This window comes from Aotus nancymaae, unplaced genomic scaffold (genome assembly GCF_030222135.1).
Source record: "Aotus nancymaae isolate 86718 unplaced genomic scaffold, 86718_ANA_hifiasm-v0.15.2.pri h1tg000029l, whole genome shotgun sequence".
Lineage (NCBI taxonomy): Eukaryota > Metazoa > Chordata > Mammalia > Primates > Aotidae > Aotus > Aotus nancymaae.
This window is the reverse complement of record NW_026988442.1, coordinates 42816678-42833462: the sequence shown is the minus strand read 5'-3', so window position 1 is coordinate 42833462 and position 16785 is coordinate 42816678. Positions and strand designations below refer to the sequence as shown.

At 61.6% G+C, this 16785-nt stretch overlaps 1 protein-coding gene across 15 annotated transcripts; it reads left to right on the top strand.

The window, feature by feature from the left end:
• Positions 1-382: 382 nt before the first annotated feature.
• Positions 383-14211, top strand: UCKL1 (uridine-cytidine kinase 1 like 1). Of its 15 annotated transcripts, none has more exons than XM_064382609.1 (15): positions 383-537; positions 7859-8046; positions 8189-8295; positions 8482-8652; positions 8734-8805; positions 9532-9721; positions 9807-9868; positions 11750-11769; positions 12843-12941; positions 13011-13104; positions 13188-13250; positions 13328-13450; positions 13559-13666; positions 13737-13893; positions 13982-14211. In XM_064382609.1, exons 1-15 carry the CDS (start codon positions 425-427, stop codon positions 14056-14058), a joined length of 1644 nt encoding a protein of 547 aa, XP_064238679.1. In that variant the 5' UTR covers positions 383-424; the 3' UTR covers positions 14059-14211. The 15 variants fall into 15 exon arrangements, 14 of the variants coding, with proteins under 14 accessions (XP_064238679.1, XP_064238680.1, XP_064238677.1 ...); XM_064382610.1 differs by lacking the exon at positions 11750-11769 and adding an exon at positions 10603-10619; XM_064382607.1 differs by having other exon boundaries at positions 7856-8046.
• Positions 14212-16785: the final 2574 nt, after the last annotated feature.

The following is a 16785-nucleotide window of genomic DNA, read 5'->3' as shown; positions in this document are numbered from 1 at the left end:
GAGCTCGGGCCCCGCCCGCCTTGTGACCATCTGTCCCCGGTCCTCGTCCCCGCCCCGCGCCCTGGTCCCGAGTGACGTGGGGACGGGCCATCACTGTATGTACTGAAATGACTGTATCAAATAAATGTTTATTGATTTTTTTTCCAGGGTTTTTGTGCGGCTGAGTTTGTGGTGAAACGCAGGGGGCGGGGTCCTCCGGTCAAGTGGCGGCGGCGGGCGAACTACGAGTCCCGCGTGCCCGCCGGGCGGCCTTATGGGGCTTGTAGTCCGCGACGCACGGCCTTGTGGTCTTTGTAGTCCGCGGTAGGTGGGGCGCGCTACCCCGTGGGGCTTGTAGTCCGCGGTGGGCGGGAGCGGGAACCGCCAGCTCCCGGCGGCCCACGCGCGCCGCCCGGCCGAGCCGGTGGAGAGGCCTCCCAGCGCCATGGCTGCGCCCCCGGCCCGCGCGGACGCCGCCCCCTCGCCCACATCGCCACCCGCGGCCCGAGATTCGCCAGGCCGTCAGGCAGAGAAGAGCGAGACCGCGTGCGAGGACCGGTAGGCGTGGGCGCTGCCTCCAGTGCATCGGCGAGCGGGAAGCGGGAGGCGCCGGGCAGGTGATCTGTCCTCGCTGCGAGCCCGAGTCCCCCACGCCCGGAGGCCGCGCCGCGGCGCCCGGTCCTCCCAGCGGCCGGGCGGGGTCCCGCGGCTCGTAGCGGCCAGGGGGACGGACCCGGCGCAGGCGGGCAGGCTCCTCGGGGTTCGGGGAGGAGCCCGGGCGCGCACCTCCGCGTTGACCTTGGTTTCTGCCCCGAGTGGGTGCGGCCCTCGGTCTCCAGCAGCCAGCGGGCCTTGTGCCTACTCGACTGTGCGAACTGCTCTGTTTTCGGCTCGGGGTCCCGCCCTGCCTGACCCGCGAGGCCAGGGCTCGGGACTCGGGGTGCTGCGGCGCACAACGCCTTCTGATTGTGCTCTGCGGGGGCTTCGCAAGAGCGTGAAGAGGGGAAGTTGTTGGGGTGCAGCGGAGGAGCCAGTTCGCACCCGGGTTCGTCTCCCCGGGCGGCCCCTCGGGGAGCGGGGCCCTGCGCGGCGCCTTTGCGGCCGTGACCGTCAGGGGGCGCTGGCCGCGCAGTGCCCGGGGCGCTGCCCCTCCCTTCCGGGTCTGACGTGTCCCCCGGGGAGCCCGAGGGTTCCCCAGGGAAAGAGGTTGTTCCCACTCAGGCGCCTCTTGCCTGGGTTCAGGCTGTGACTCTGGTCAGAAACGCTGTGAGCCAGGACTCCCTCGGGAATGGGCTGCGCTGGGTGCCCCAGGGGGAAGCTTCCCAGCGCGGGGTAGCTCTCCTCCAGGAGCTGCTGGGCAGACAGAGCTTTCCCCGGCTCTGTGTCAAATTTTCAGGCCCACACCCTGCCAGTGCGCAGTGACTAGGAGTTTTGCATGGCTGGAGTCTAATAGGACCTGATCTGTTCCTCTGTGGGTTCCAAAGAGGCTTTTTTCGTTTCGTTTCTTTTGAGACGGAGTCTCACTCTCTCGCAGCGGCTGGATCACTGCTCACTGCCTCCTCTGCCTCCTGCTCATCCTCCCAAGTAGCTGGAATTACAGGCTTGCACCACCATGCCCGGCTAACGTTTTTGTATTTTTAGTATAGAGGAGTTTTATCATGTTGGCCAGGCTGGTCTCAAACTCCTGACCTCAGGTGATCTGCCCGCCTCGGCCTCCCTGGGATTACAGGCATGAGCCACGCGCCTGGCCACCACAGAGTCTGATTTAACCCAAGACGGGGCAGGCCAACACGAGGTGAGCACTGAGGGCTCTTGAGAAAGGCACTCCGGGATGACATAGGTTGGTGGCAGCAGTCAGCTGGGCCTGCCCTGTGCATGGGCTGTGGGCTGGGCACAGTGGCCCTCATGGTGTCACAGGAGGCAGAGACCGTGGTTACCAAGGGACAGAGGGAAGCTGCAGGCTAATATGGATCGCAGCGCCTTCCTCTAAGGGCCTGGTCTGCCCTGGAACTGTCGCTCGTCATCTTGCACCTTGTCCTCCTGCTTGTGCCGTCCAGGGCTTCCTCTGCCCCAGCCTGGGCTTTTCTCACTGTTCCCGAGCGTGGCCCCCGAAGTGCCTGCATCTGCTCCTGCTTCAACCTCTGGTGCTGCCCTCAGCTTGGAGGTCTGTGCCCGTGGTCTGGGGCTCCTCCTGACACATCATCCAGCGTGGCCGTCCAGTCTGTCCATCCTGCCCGTTGTTCACTGTCTGCTTGCCACTTGTGACTCTGCCCTGGGCACCTGCCCCAGAGCTGGCCCATGCTGGTGCGGGAACAGGTCCTTTGTGGTGTTAGCAGTGACTCCCGGCTGCGGCTGAGATGGAATCTGGGGCTGTGGCTGTGGGGAGCAGAGAAAGGCTGCCCATGACCGTGCAGAGCAGGTCCTGCTGGCGAAGGTTTCCAGAGTGGTGGGTGGGCCTATGCAAGCCCCCAGCCCCCAGTGCTCATCCAGCCTGAGAAAGCTGCCCTAATGGCTCTGACCCTGAGTCAGTCCAGCACCAGTGGGGTCAGGCCCACTTTGGCTCCTGTGGGCCAGCTCCTCCCTGTCCCTCTTCCCTCCGGCCTCCGTTTAGTTCTCCAGCAAACTTCCCTTCAGCCTGACCTGTCAGGCAGAAGGTCCGTGGGTTATACTGACCCCAGGGTGGCAAAACAGCCCTGCACCACCGCAAGGGGGCGCCCCAGCCTTTCCCCGCGTGTGCTCCCTCCACAGCTGTTTCTCAGCATCACGCTCACGTGCCTCGCACTCCCTGCTCTTGGATGTTTGCTTCTGGCTTCCTTGGCATTGTGGATGGTCTGTGGTTTGTGAGGGGCAGCCCTGCCTCAGGTCTCTACACAGGCCTGTGTTGCTTTCTTTCCTTTTGTTTTGTTTTTCGAGGCAGAGTCTCACACTGTCGCCCGGGCTGGAGTGCAGTGGTGTGATCTTGGGTCACTGCAACTTCTGCCTCCCCTGTTCACATGATTCTTCTGTCTCAGCCTTCCTAGTAGCTGGGATTACAGGTGCGCACCACCATACCTGGCTAATTTTTTGTATTTTTAGTAGAGACAGAGTTTCACTATTTCCAGGCTGGTCTTGAACTCCTGACCTCGTGATCCACCTGCCTCAGCCTCCCGAAGTATTGGGATTACAGGTGTGAGCCACCATGCCCAGTCGCCTGTGCTTACTTCTTTGCGATGACATCACTTATGGGGCCCTTATCGCTGCCGAGGCGTCTGCCTTGGTCTTCACGAGCCGACCCACCTGTAGTGTGCCTGCCATTGTGCTTGAGGAGGAGACGGAGGTGAGCTGTGGCTCCGTGGAGGGGACTGAGCCACACTCGACTACGCTGTGGCCCAGAGCAGGATGGCTGGCTGAAGGTGAGGGAGGGGTGAGGGGTGCCTTGCAGTGGCTGAGGCAGTCTCCAGCACCACTAGCCTCAGACAGCCCCACCTGCAAGGAGGCAGCCTCAGGCAGAAGGTGCCCTGGGCAGTGCCAGCCCCAGTGCAGCATCAGCACCTGTGGGTCGACTGGGAACGGGCTTCTCTGGCCCTTCCAGTTCTTTGGGTCAGAACCTGGGAACAGGGCCAGGGCTGGCGGCCCCTCCCCACAGTGGGTGGCTCCTCCCCGCCGTGGGCTGCTGTGGCCGAGCGCAGCCTTGTGGAGGGGCATGCTGGGGGCCACGCGGCTGCAGCAAGGTGACACGATTCCAGGGTGGGGCCTGGTGCTTCCATTCACAGCTTTGTCTCTGGGCTCATGCATCCCTTGCCTGGCCAGCACAGAACTGGCTTCCACAGACCTGTAGCCTTGCCTCTGGGGCACCCAGGGTACATGCCCATGCCAGGCTGACCAGGCTGAGTCCACTCTGCTGTTGAGACTGCCCAGCCGGTGACATGGCCCCCAGGAGCCCGGACTCTGCGCCCCACTCAGGACAGCCTCTGCCTCACCGACCTGGGCTCTGGGCTGTCTTCTGCCCACTTCCCAGGTAGGGGTTTAACCGCCTCCAGGAGCAGGAGGAGAGGAAGCTCCTGTGGACACAGACAGATGGGCCGGTCCTGCCTCTGAGGCAGCTCCAGGAGTGGCCTACTTTTCAGGAGTGTGACCTCCACACGGAGTCAGCACCCTGCCTCGGTGTTAGGAGCTCCAAGAGAGACACGTGGCAGCAAGAAGCTGACACCCGTGGCTGACGTGTCCACCCTGGGAGAGGGCTTAGGGCTGCCAGGACCTCTCTGTGCACACTGACTCTGCTGAGAGTGGGGATGACCCCACCCCGCCCCCCGTTTCTGTGGGTGGGAGGTGGCTGCATCCCTTGCGCTCTGCTGAGCCCTGGGTGGCTGCAGGTCCCTGCAGGAGCCTCCATGCGTGGGGGTGGGGCAGGGCAGTTATTTTCAGATGGTGCCAGAGGATAGAGTTTCAGATTTGTTTACGCCTGTAGGAAGCACTCTGGGGCTGGGGTGGGGTGCTCAGCTCAGCACTGATATTCAGGACACCTGGCCAAGAGGCGCCTCAGATTTCCCTGTCCCACTGTGGGGTGTTCACTCTGCAGACTCAGGCAGGGAGGGGACAGTAGCCTTTTCCAGGAAATCCGGGAGGGGTGCAGGCACACGGTGGTCCTCTGCAGGCCGGGTGTGCCAGCCCACACACAGGAGGGGCAGTTCACACCGAGGGCTGGCCTGAGGATTGTTCGGGCCACACCAAGCAAAGCCAGCGCTATTAATATCCGGCACGCACAAGCCCTCAGCTGTGTGATCCTCTTAGACCCGCGGCCTTGGCCTCTGAGGACGGCAGTGAGCACCGCTCTGTCAGTACGGTGGGGGCTCCGGGGCCTCCTAGCCGCCGTGCCTCTGCTGACGTTTGGCAGGCAGCTTCTGCCAGCGAAGGGTCTTACCCCAGCCCTCCGGCTCTCCACCCACTGTGCTGCCCATAGGACTAGTCCTGCCTATGGAAGGGCAGTTTGGGTGGCCAGAGCTCCTGAGTTGCCCGAGGGGACTGCCGTGGGTCTGAGGTGGTGATGCGCCCCATGCACCCGCTGGGGCCACTCGCTGTCCAGGAGCACCCACCCGTGTTCTCCGTCATGAGCAGCCCCCCAGCTTACCCTGGCATCAGGATTTCAGGGTGCCGGGCCCTTGGAGCAGAAGGCAGGTGAGTCTGGGCAGGATGTCTCTGCTGTGAGGGGCGCCCACCTGTGCTGTGGTCCTGGCCACTCAGACTTGTGTTTGGTGCATGTCTGTGGACATCAGGAATCAATCAGGCTGGCAGGTGCTCCTGGGCACCGGGCAGAGCCTGGGGTTGGAGGCGCGGTTTCGCATGGGGCTGCTGTTCCGCGTGTGCCTCATGTTGGTCACGGCTCCGAACCCTCTGGTTTGGAATTAACCTTCTGTCCTCGTGGGCAGAAGCACCTTTTTCCACAGGAAATGAGGTCTGCTGTGGAACTTTCTCCTGTCCGATATTTATTTGTTAATTTATTTTGAATATTCTAAAGTTTTTTTGTGTGGAGACGGTCTCCCCATGTTGCCCAGGCTGGTCATGAACTCTTGGCCTCAAGCAGTCCTCCCACCCCAGCCTCCCAAGGGCTGTGCCAGGCGTGAGCCAGCACACCTGGCCAACATTCCCCTCGAGGGGTGCTGCTCATGAAAAGTTGGGTGAGGCTTTGACCTTGGCTCTCAGAGACAGGCTTGCTTTGGAGAAGGTAGGGGCAGGCTTGTGTAGACTTGGCTGCGGTGAGGGGGTTTCTGGCAGAGTCATCCTGGCCTGCTTGTGACCGTTCCACTACATGGGCACTGCTCCCAGCAGAAGGGCCAGCACCTGGCGGTCAGCAGTGTGCACCTCAGGAGGGATCTGTGGCGACGGGTTGTTACTTCAGTGGGATGAGGAAGAGTCACAAAGGCGGGGTTGGAAGCCTCCTGCGGGGAGGCCTGAGCACCGGGAGACCAGCAGCGGGAAGCCCGGCCTGCACTGCTGGGTGTCCGTCCCTCGAGTTAGTCCCAGCTTCGTGCGTTAGCGGGCTCAGCCTTGGAATCCAGGGTGCGTGGAGGAAGCGCTGTCAGCTGCGAGGGCAGCGTTGGGAGCTTCGCTGGGGAGCCCTGCCCCTTTGCAAGTCAGATTGTCTGTGCTGGAGCTTCCTCCCTGAGGCTGAAGACTGGGTGATTCCCTGCAGATGCCAGGGTTAAGCATCGAGGGGAGGGGCCGCCTGGATGTGTTCTTTGCCCACCACGGCCCCCAGGGCCCCCAGAGTGTTGCTGTCTGCTGGGAACCTGCTGCTGGAGCCTGAGGGGGGCTGCACCACCCTCCCCACCTGCTGGGAGTGGCCCCTGGGGGTGAGCCTTGCAGGCCCTTTTCTTTACTGCTGGTGTCTGGGCCCCTGGGCGGTCGTGGTTTGTTTGCTGGGTCCCGTCTTCCTTCTTGATGGATGACTGTTCAGCAGACCTGAGTGGGGTGTAGGTCCCATTCCAGCCACAGCCCCGATGCGGTCACGGAGCAGTGCCATGGCACCTGCTCCCCTTTCAGTGCTTGGTGGAGCGGCACTGTCCCCAGGCCCCCTCGCCTGGTTGTCTTGGCGCCTGGCTGTGTTGTTTGCACTCAGCCCCGCTGCTGACGTCAGCGCTCAGCTCCACAGCGATCTCCGGAGCCACAGAGGGAGGCTGAGTGAGGCTCCGAGGGCTCACTCCCCTGAAGGTGGCATGGAGACAGACAAGCCTGTATGTCTCTGAGAGGCACAGCAGCCTCTGGGGGCTCCCCCTTGCCCCAGGCAGGCTCACAGGTCAGCTCCCAGGCAGCCCAGACAGGTGGCAGCACTTTGGTCTCTGGTGTTTGCTGGATGCTGGAGGTTTCTATCTTGGGGACCCAAGAGGGGCCACAGCAAGAATGAATGGGGTTCCAATAAGGCTCCCAGCCCAGGGTCCCCCATCCTGCACTCTGACAGCCAGAGAGGCCAGGCCGTGGCACCACCCTGTGCAGGGTCCTGTCACTGCAGGAGGATCAGGTCCTGGCTGAGCCCTCTGGCCTCTCTCCCTGAGCCCTGTGGCTGGTCATGTCTGCGGACCTCACCCTGGGTGTGTGCACACAGCCTGGTCTGGCCTCACCTCCACCCACACGCTGCCCTCACGTCTCCTTGGGCACCCAGCCTTCAGCATGGCAGCGATTTGGCTGCCCAGAGAGTGTGGTGGGTTGAAGGGAACATGGTCAACTTTGGGGTCTCACCTGCCTTTCTCTTCCCACCTGGAGTTCCCTTGGGGACAAGGCCTGGCCCAGCCCAGCCAGTGCCCGTCCACACAGCAGGAGGAGCATGGCCCCAAGAGAGTGCCTTTCCTCCTTCCCTTGTCCTTGCTTGCTGTTCCTCTGTCCTTGCTGTGTAGACAGTGATGATCTGAGGCCCTGTGCCAGGCTGAGCACTTTGGTCTGTGTATCCTGTGGCCCAACTGCAGGCAGGGTTTTTTTTTTTTTTTTTGAGGTGGAGTCTTTCTCTGTCACCCAGGCTGGAGTGCAGTAGTGCAGTCTCTGCCTCCTGGGTTTTCAAGCAATTCTCCTGCCTCAGCCTCCCCAGTAGCTGGGATTACAGGTGCTCACAACCACGCCTGGGTATTTTTTTTTTTTTTAGTAGAGATGGGGTTTCACCATGTTGGCCAGGCTGGTCCCAAACTCCTGACCTCAAATGATCCACCTGCCTCAGCCTCCCAAAGTGCTGAGATGATAGGTGTGAGCCACAGTGCCCAGCCCAGGAAGAGTTCTTATTCACCCCAATGAGCCTGCCCGCCTCAGCCTTGCCTGTTGGGGGGTGCAGGGGTGCCCCGTGGGCCGGCCACACTAGCTGGTGCCTGGAAGGTGGACAGCCCTGGGCCAAATCTGAGCACATCCCTCTCTGCAGCAGCAATGCGGAGTCCTTGGACAGGCTCCTGCCACCTGTGGGCGCTGGGCGCTCTCCCCGGAAGCGCACCACCAGCCAGTGCAAGTCGGAGCCTCCCCTGCTGCGCACCAGCAAACGCACCATCTACACGGCGGGGCGGCCACCCTGGTACAATGAGCATGGCACTCAATCCAAAGAGGCCTTCGCTATCGGTGAGAGCAGCGGGAGGGTGGGACCTGCTGCCAGGCGCCTGCCTCTGGCTCCCTCCGATGCGCGTGGAGCGCGAGAGGGAAGCCCTCACCTCCAGGACCCGTCTGTGCGGCCAGCCTGTCTGCTCTCCACTCCCCCCGGCAGGCCTGGGAGGTGGCAGTGCCTCTGGGAAGACCACCGTGGCCAGAATGATCATCGAGGCCCTGGACGTGCCCTGGGTGGTCTTGCTGTCCATGGACTCCTTCTACAAGGTGGGCCCCCGCCCAGCTCCTCCGAGGACCCCCTTGTCCTCTTCCTGACCCTGGGCCCTCCACAATGCAGGTCCCTGGTCTCTGAGCCCCAGTGTGGCTACTCCCGGGAGGCCTAGAGCTCCTGCCCGCTGGCACTGGGCGAGGGTCCTGCAGTGCCCGCAGCCGCTCCACAGTCTCCCCCACCAGGTGCTGACTGAGCAGCAGCAGGAACAGGCCGCACACAACAACTTCAACTTTGACCACCCGGACGCCTTTGACTTCGACCTCATCATTTCCACCCTCAAGAAGCTGAAGCAGGGGAAGAGCGTCAAGGTGCCCATCTATGACTTCACCACACACAGCCGGAAGAAGGACTGGGTAGGCCGGGGCCCCGCCAAGGGGGCTTTGGGGGGCCACAGGCACTGGAGCAGGGTTCCACAACTCCGGGTTTCTTTGCAGAAAACGCTGTATGGTGCAAACGTCATCATCTTTGAGGGCATCATGGCCTTTGCTGACAAGACGCTGCTGGAGGTGAGCACCTGCCGGGAACGCCCACCCCACTGGTGTCTCAGCCCCGGCTACCCTGTCCCTGAGGTGTGCGTCCTCCTGCCCCGTCCCCAGGGCCTCCACACTTTATAGGCCTAGGCCAGCCACTCCCCACCCCAACCTCGACCCCAGGCATGGCACAGCTGGGGCCTCCCTCTCCAGTGGCTGAGGCCGTGCTCACACCTGAAATGTTGTCATTCTCGTCCCCTGCTGTGGTCCTGAGGGACAGGTGGGGAACCGGGGCTGGTGCGTTTGAGACTTTGCTATAGGTCACAGGGACCTTCAGGACAGAGCTGAGTGTGGCTCAGGTTGGCCTGACCCCAGGCCCCAGGTCCTGCCCCTGGCACAGGCCTAGAGGGCCCCACTGTCCAGCACATAGCAGCCCCGGCCCCCACAAGGCCTCTCAGGGGCCAACTCTGCGGAGCGTGCGGACAGACCCTAAACTCGCCATGCCCCTCTTGCAGTGTGTCTGTGCGAGTTTCCTCAAGCAAAGGAGATCACGTGCGCCCAGCCCCATTCCTGCCTAACTCCATAGCCAGACACCATGCCATGCCTCTTCACCTAAGCCCCTGGCGACAGCACCCCATCCCCAGACATCCCCACCTCCACACCCCTCTCCACCTGCCAGGGTGCCCTAGGGCAAGTGGCTCTGGCCAGGCCCACAGACCAGGTGGTCTCACTGGCCGCTCACTGGCTCGCCGTCTCCACCAGCTCCTGGACATGAAGATCTTTGTGGACACAGACTCTGACATCCGCCTGGTGCGGCGGCTGCGCCGGGACATCAGTGAGCGCGGCCGGGACATCGAGGGTGTCATCAAGCAGTACAACAAGTTTGTCAAGCCGGCCTTCGACCAGTACATCCAGCCCACCATGCGCCTGGCAGACATCGTGGTGCCCAGAGGTGAGCCTACTGGGCCACCTGTCGGGCGGGCATCGGACGGGCCAACAGTCCAGCCCCCAGTCACCCTCCCCTCGTCCTGCCCCAGGGAGTGGCAACACGGTGGCCATCGATCTGATCGTGCAGCACGTGCACAGCCAGCTGGAGGAGGTGAGTGGCCTGCAGCCCAGCAGGTCCCACAACCCCAGAGCCTGGCCCAGCCCTGCTGCTTGCTTCTCCGCTGCCACCGCCTTCAGTGGCCTGCTCACCCCATCCCCCTGCATTCACCGTCCCCTGTCGGTGCCAGCCCTGAGTGTCCTGAGCCTGCTTGGTCAGCCTGGTCGTCCGGCCCAGACCCCAGCTCGTTGCAGTATGCAGGGCCTGGGTTCCCTGAGGAAGCTGGGGTGGGGGTACAGGTGCTCAGGATCCAGCTGAGGGTGCAGTCCATGCAGCATACCCAGCCCGAGCTTTTGGGAATGACAGGGATGACCTGCTGGCCCGGGACTGTGGGGTTTCACTGCTGAGTCCCACGTCAGGCCAGGCTCCTCTCTCAGGGGGTCACCCCAGGAGTGACGCCCCCACCAGAGGTCCTGTGCTCCCTGAGGCATTCTATGGCTGGGCCTGGGAGCCTGGGCCGGCTTGAGCACACTTCCTAACAGGATGTTGAAGGTCTGAGGCCTGCAGAACAGAGCCCAGGGTCCTGTTCTGACTGCCCCAGCCCAGAACTGCAGGTCTGGCCCAAGTGGTCCCCAGATTAGAGGCCATTAGAAGCTTGCCACCCCCGATGGCTGGCCCTGTCCCGGCGGGCCTGCAGCATGTCCATTCCTGGGTGGGGTGGCCTGGCCACCTGCCCTGGTCACTGACAAGTCACCATTCCCTTGTGTCTCCCTGTGTTGCTGCCACAGCGTGAACTCAGCGTCAGGTAAGACTTCACAGCTGTCTGCACAGATGGAGGCATTTCCAACACCCACAGGGATCCCTGGGTCTGGGCTGTGATCCAGCCAGGCAGGCAGCCGGCTCTTCCCCAGACACAGAGGGGTGGTATGGAATGGTCCCAGCCCTGCTTCTGCTGCTCCTTGCCGGCAGATGAGGACGCTGAGGCACAGAGAGGTGAAGTAGCTTGCCTGGGGTCACAGGGTCCTGACCCTGGCCTGGCCAGACTTTGCTGGAGGCTCTGTGACACCAGAGGGCGCAGCTGTCCTCCTGAGCCAGCACTACCAGGCCCTTGGGGCAGTGACTGCAGACATGTCCCAGCTTCGAGGGAGCCTGGAGTGCCTCCTGTGCCTCACGGGACCAGTCAGCTTTCCCTGGTTGGAGGCTGGAGGGCCGCATCCCTGTCCTCCTGCCCACCCGGGTCCTGCCCTGCCCTGCCCTGCCCAGCTTTGTCCACACAGCCGTCAAAGCTGTCAGCAGGAACAGGGGCAGCAAGAAGCTTGGGCTGGGCCGGGGCCACATCCCACCGCCCCTCCCCAAGGGCAGGTGGGCAGGGGGTCAGCCATGAGGGACCTGCCCTCTCCCCGCCTTCTGTGGGTTGGGAGGCTCCTGGCTGAGCCATCTGGTGGGAGAGCCGTCACGTTCAGGGCGTCCCAAAGAGTTTACCAAATGTTGGAAATGCCTCCAGGGCCCGTCCGCCAGCCTCCTGTGCCTGCACGAGTCTCTGCTTGGCCCTCTGGGCAGCCAGGGAACCCGCAAGTCTTGTCCCGTCAGGTTCCTCCTGAAGCCTTTGTTATGAGAAAAAAAGTTTCCAGGGTTTCAAACTTGAAAAAACACCTGAACACAGCCAGACACATTTTCCATAGTCTGGTCAGCCAAGGAATTGTTGGCCTGCGGCCCCACTCACCTCTTTCAGCCCCAGGAGGCCTTGCTTGGGGGAAGGAGGGAGGGCCAGGCAGGGCTGGGGGCGTGGCCGCCCACCCCACGCTCCTCCTCAGGCCTGCGGGGAATGCCCTGTTCCCCAACTAAGCAGCCTTCTCTTTGTTCTTTTCCTTCTCTTTGTAAACCCCGTTTCCTGCCTTGTTTCCTCCCTGAACATGCTCTTCACCTGGCAAGCAGAGGAAGCTACGTTGGGATATGTGAGCAGAGTGCTCTGTGGTGCTGCTGTGTGCCCCGCCTTCCCGTAGCCCCTTGCCCCCCTCTCCGCCATGCACTGCCCGTTTCCTGCTCCTGCCCCGCCCCCTTCCCTGCGGTTGTCACGCCCCTTTTCTGCCCTGCCCCTTTCACGCCTCTTTTCTGCCCCTGCCACACCCCTTCCATAACCTGCCTTTCCTGCTCCTGCCCCACCTCTTTCCCCTTTTGTCCCCACCACATCCAATTCCCTACCCTGCCCCTTTTACACCTTTTTTGCCCCTGCCATACCCCTCCCCTGCCCCGCCCCTTTTCCTCTTCTGCCCTCCCCCATTCTCTGCCACGCTCCTTTCCTGCCCCGCCAAACCGAAATCCCTGTCACGCCCCTTTTCTGCTCTGCCTTATCACCTTTCTTGCCTCTGCCACGCCCCTTTCCTGCTTGTGCCACGCCCCGCCCCTGTCACGCCTCCTTTCTGCTCTCTGCTTCCTATCCCGCCTCTTTCTTGCCTCTGCCCCGCCCTTTTCCTGCCTGCCCCTGCTCTGCTCCTAGACCTGCTCCTGCCCCGGCCCTCCCCAGGCTTGAGCAGCGTGGTGGGGTAGCCAGGCGGCTCTAGCCAGCTTTGCCCCCACCCCCGTCTCTTGAGAGAGGCCACACAACACCTCGGGGAGGAGCCAGGGCAGGGCTTGATCCCACCAAGTTTTATTTCCCCCAGGGAGAGCCTGGGGCCAAGCCACCCATTCTGGGTTCTGAGACCTATCATCCGCACGTGTTAGCCCGCCCTGTGCCTGGCCCACTTCTGCTTCCTCTTAGCCCAGGAGAGGCCCTCACACCCTATCCACCTAGCTTTCTGCCTGATGGTGAGCTGCCTGGCTGTTGGCCGCCATCTTTCACCTTTGCCTGGCAGCTCAGGATGGTGACATCTCCCTCCGGGTCAGCCCCAGGCAGCAGTGAGGCCCGCTCTGCACCTCCGGCTGCACCTGGCCCACGTGTTCCCCTCGCAGTGACGCACATCCGTCCTGTGGGGAGGGAGGATGTGGGAGAAGATCCCTTCCTGAGTGTTCCTAATGGGTTTGTCCCCAGGGCTGCACTGGCCTCTGCACACCAGTGCCACCCCCTGCCCCGGACGCTGAGCGTCCTGAAGAGCACGCCGCAGGTCCGGGGCATGCACACCATCATCAGGTAAGGCCCGCCTGGTAGGGGGACAGGACGCCCCGCGCGCGTGCCCCGGCTCAACCGTTGGCCCCACAGGGACAAGGAGACCAGTCGTGACGAGTTCATCTTCTACTCTAAAAGGCTGATGCGGCTGCTCATCGAGCACGCGCTCTCCTTCCTGCCCTTTCAGGTCCGTAGCCGCGAGGCGGCAGGTGGGTCCCGGACCCATGAGGCTCCCTGCGCTCACGGGCGCCCTCACCCTGCTCCCCACAGGACTGTGTCGTGCAGACCCCGCAGGGGCAGGACTACGCGGGCAAGTGCTACGCAGGGAAGCAGGTACCTGCCTGGGCACACCTGGACGCGGGACAGGCAGCTAGGGCAGGATGTGAGCGCTCAGCCTCCCCTCCCCATAGATCACCGGCGTGTCCATCCTGCGCGCCGGTGAGACCATGGAGCCCGCGCTGCGCGCCGTGTGCAAAGACGTGCGCATCGGTACCATCCTCATCCAGACCAACCAGCTCACGGGAGAGCCTGAGGTGCCTGGGGGCGGCCGGGGCGATGAGCCCGGGGGTGGGGGGCAGAGGGAGCTCCCAGCAAGGGGGCACGGGGAGCTCCACCTGCAGCCTGACCCATGCTGCCGGTAGCTCCACTACCTAAGGCTGCCCAAGGACATCAGCGATGACCACGTGATTCTCATGGACTGCACCGTGTCCACTGGCGCTGCGGCCATGATGGCAGTGCGCGTGCTCCTGGTGAGTGGGCCCTGGGTAGGCGGGCCAGGTTCAGGCAGACGTGGGATTGACCTGCCCGTACACTCGGCAGGACCACGACGTGCCTGAGGACAAGATCTTTCTGCTGTCACTACTTATGGCAGAGATGGGCGTGCACTCAGTGGCCTATGCATTTCCACGAGTGAGAATCATCACCACGGCGGTGGACAAGCGAGTTAATGACCTTTTCCGCATCATCCCAGGCATTGGTGAGGCTGCCCAGGCCCCTCAGCCGCGCATGAGGGCGGGGGGATGGCCCTGGGAGGCCCCACCGCACTGGTCTGCTTCTTTCTCCAGGGAACTTTGGCGACCGCTACTTTGGGACGGACGCGGTGCCCGACGGCAGTGACGAGGAGGAACCCTACACGGGTTAGCCGCTCAGTGAGCCACCCTTTCGCCACTGCCCTCCTCCTGCCTCCAGACCCAGGATTGCTGAATACAAAGATGTTAATTTATTTTAATTTTTAAAATGTTACCAGTATAATTTATATGCATTTTATAAAATAATAAAGCTTTAGAAAAATGAAGATGTGATTGGTTGGTTACCGCACAGGAGTGGTGTCCTGGCTGAGGCCTGGGTTTGTGGAGACTCCCCATGGAAAGGGAGAGCGCTGAAGGCCCTGCCTTCTCTCCTGCAGGACCAGATCAAAGAAGGCGTAGAACTGGGCCCTGCAGCTCCTACCTCTGCTAGATGGGGCTCCTACAACCCACAGCTTGGTGGCCACCTGGCCTGGACCCGGAAGGGGACAGGGCCCCCTGGTGCTCTGGGTCTCACAAGAGGCAGCCAGTGACTGTTTTCCCCCGACCCACATATTTGTACCATCAAGGGCCTCCCCACAGTCGGAGGTCCTTCCCACCAGGACAAGTCTCTGGAGCCCTCAGAGCCGCGAGCCTGACCAGGGCCGAAGTGGGGGCGGGGGAGGGCCGAGTGCTCGGAGGCGGGGCCCACGTCGGTGGTTTACTGAGGAAGAGGAGGCGTGCGCGCGGCACCCATGTGACAGGCCCTGGAGCGTGGGAAGACGCCGGGATAACTGAATCAGCCTCCAGGGATGACACTGGGGGCTCAGTCCACGGGCCAGGCGCATCTGACACCAGTCCTCCGGCGGCTCTTCGCAGCGGTTGAGGTCTCTCAGGCTCTAGCGTCTTCCTGCATGGAAGTCCATGGCCAGGAGCGCCGTGTCCTTGGAGCCCCGCACCTGGGTTATGCCGGATCCCGGATCTCGGGCAGTGATCTGCGGACGAAGGGATGGCTCAAGGCCGGTCTTCCAGATGCCGCAAAGCCTTGAGCTGCAGTGGGGTCTCCCGCTGCCCGTAAGACCACACGTGGGCGGCCCACCCCACTTGCCCCGCCCCACCGGAGTGACCACGCCCTCGCACCGCGGCCCGGCTGGCGGTAGGAAGCGCTCTCTGGGTCGCCTGGAGCGAGGAAGGCATAGCCGCGGGGAGGGTGGTCCGACTCTGTCTCGTAGACGGAGATGGCTGGGGCGCCGGGCGGATGGAGAGCTCTGCCGCAGCGCCTCTTGGCCCCGGTCCCGCTCCCAGCGATCCCACCGCAGGGACGGCTCAGCAGCGACGTTTCCCCTTTGTTTCCACAGTGAAAAACTACAAGCCGGTGGCCAATTAGCCCAGGAGCGGCTGTGATTAATTCGTGACTATTCTGTACAGAAGGTAAAATGAACCAGACCTAATATAACCACATGGCTTGATTTTTATACTACTACTATATAGGATGAGAGAGTCCTACGGTAGGTGGTACAGTGTAGTACAATTTCTGTAAAATGGTATAAACCAGTGGTACATTTTATTGGACCTGAAAGTGCCAATGTTTGAAACTATGGAAGCAGTGGAAGGAGATGGGAAGGGAGGTACAAACTGGTCTTTGGCGCTGCCATTTCTTAAAAATGGAAAATCTGACGCAAATTACTTTACATTTCTTAAGTCTGAATAGAGGATTTCAAGGTGTTACATTTTATATAGACAGACTTACTGACTGACTTTTGTTTTAAGACAGGATCTCCCTGTCGCCCAGGCTGGAGTTTGGTGGTGCAACCACAGCTCATGGTAGCCTGGACTTCTGGGCTCAAGTGATCATCCCGCCTCATCCTCCTGAACAGCTGGGACCACAGGCACAGACACTACGCCCAGGTAATTTTAGACCTTGTTTTGTAGAGACACGATCTCGCTGCTGCACAGTTCGCTCTTGAACTCCTGGGCTCAAGCAATCCTCCCACCTGGGCCTCCCAGAGTGCTGGGATTACAGGCGTGAGCACCACACCAGGCGTATTCTGAGTATTTTTATACTTTTTCTCCCAAACTATTTGCATTTATTTTCAAGAGACAAGGTCTCACTGTGTTGGCCAGGCTAGTCTGGAACCCCCAGGCTCAAGCAATCCTTTCATCTCAGCCTCCCAAGGAGCTGGGATTACTGCTGCGCACCACTGTGCCCAACTCCCAAACCTTTTTTTTTTTTTTTTTTTTGAGGCGGAATTTGGCTCTGTCACCCAGGCTGCAGTGCAGTGGCACAATCTCAGCTCACTGCAACCTCCACCTCCCAGGTTCAAGCAATTCTCCTGCTTCAGCCTTCCAAGTAGCTGGGATTATAGGAGCACCCCACCACACTCAGCTAATTTTTTTTTTTTTTTTTAATGGAGTCTTGCTCTGTATAGCCCAGGCTGGAGTGCAGTGCTGCAATGTCGGTTCACTGCAAGCTCCGCCTCCCAGGTCCCGGTTCAAGCAATTCTCCTGCCTGAGCTTCCTGAGTAGCTGGGATTATAGGCATGCCCCACCATGCCTGGCTAGTTTTTGTATTTTTAGTAGAGATGGGGTTTCACCATGTTGGCCAGTCTGGTCTTGAACTCCTGACCTTGTGACCTGCCCACCTTGACCTCCCAGAGTGCTGTGATTACAGGCGTGAGCCACCATGCTTGGCCAATTCTTTTGTATTTTTCCCCCCCGAGACGGAGTTTTGCTCTTGTTGCCCAGCCTGGAGTGCAGTGGTGCAATCTCAGCTCAATGCAACCTACGCCTCCTGGGTTCAGGCGATTCTCCTGCCTCAGCCTCCCAAGTAGCTGGGATTAAAGGCATGCACCTCCACCACCCAG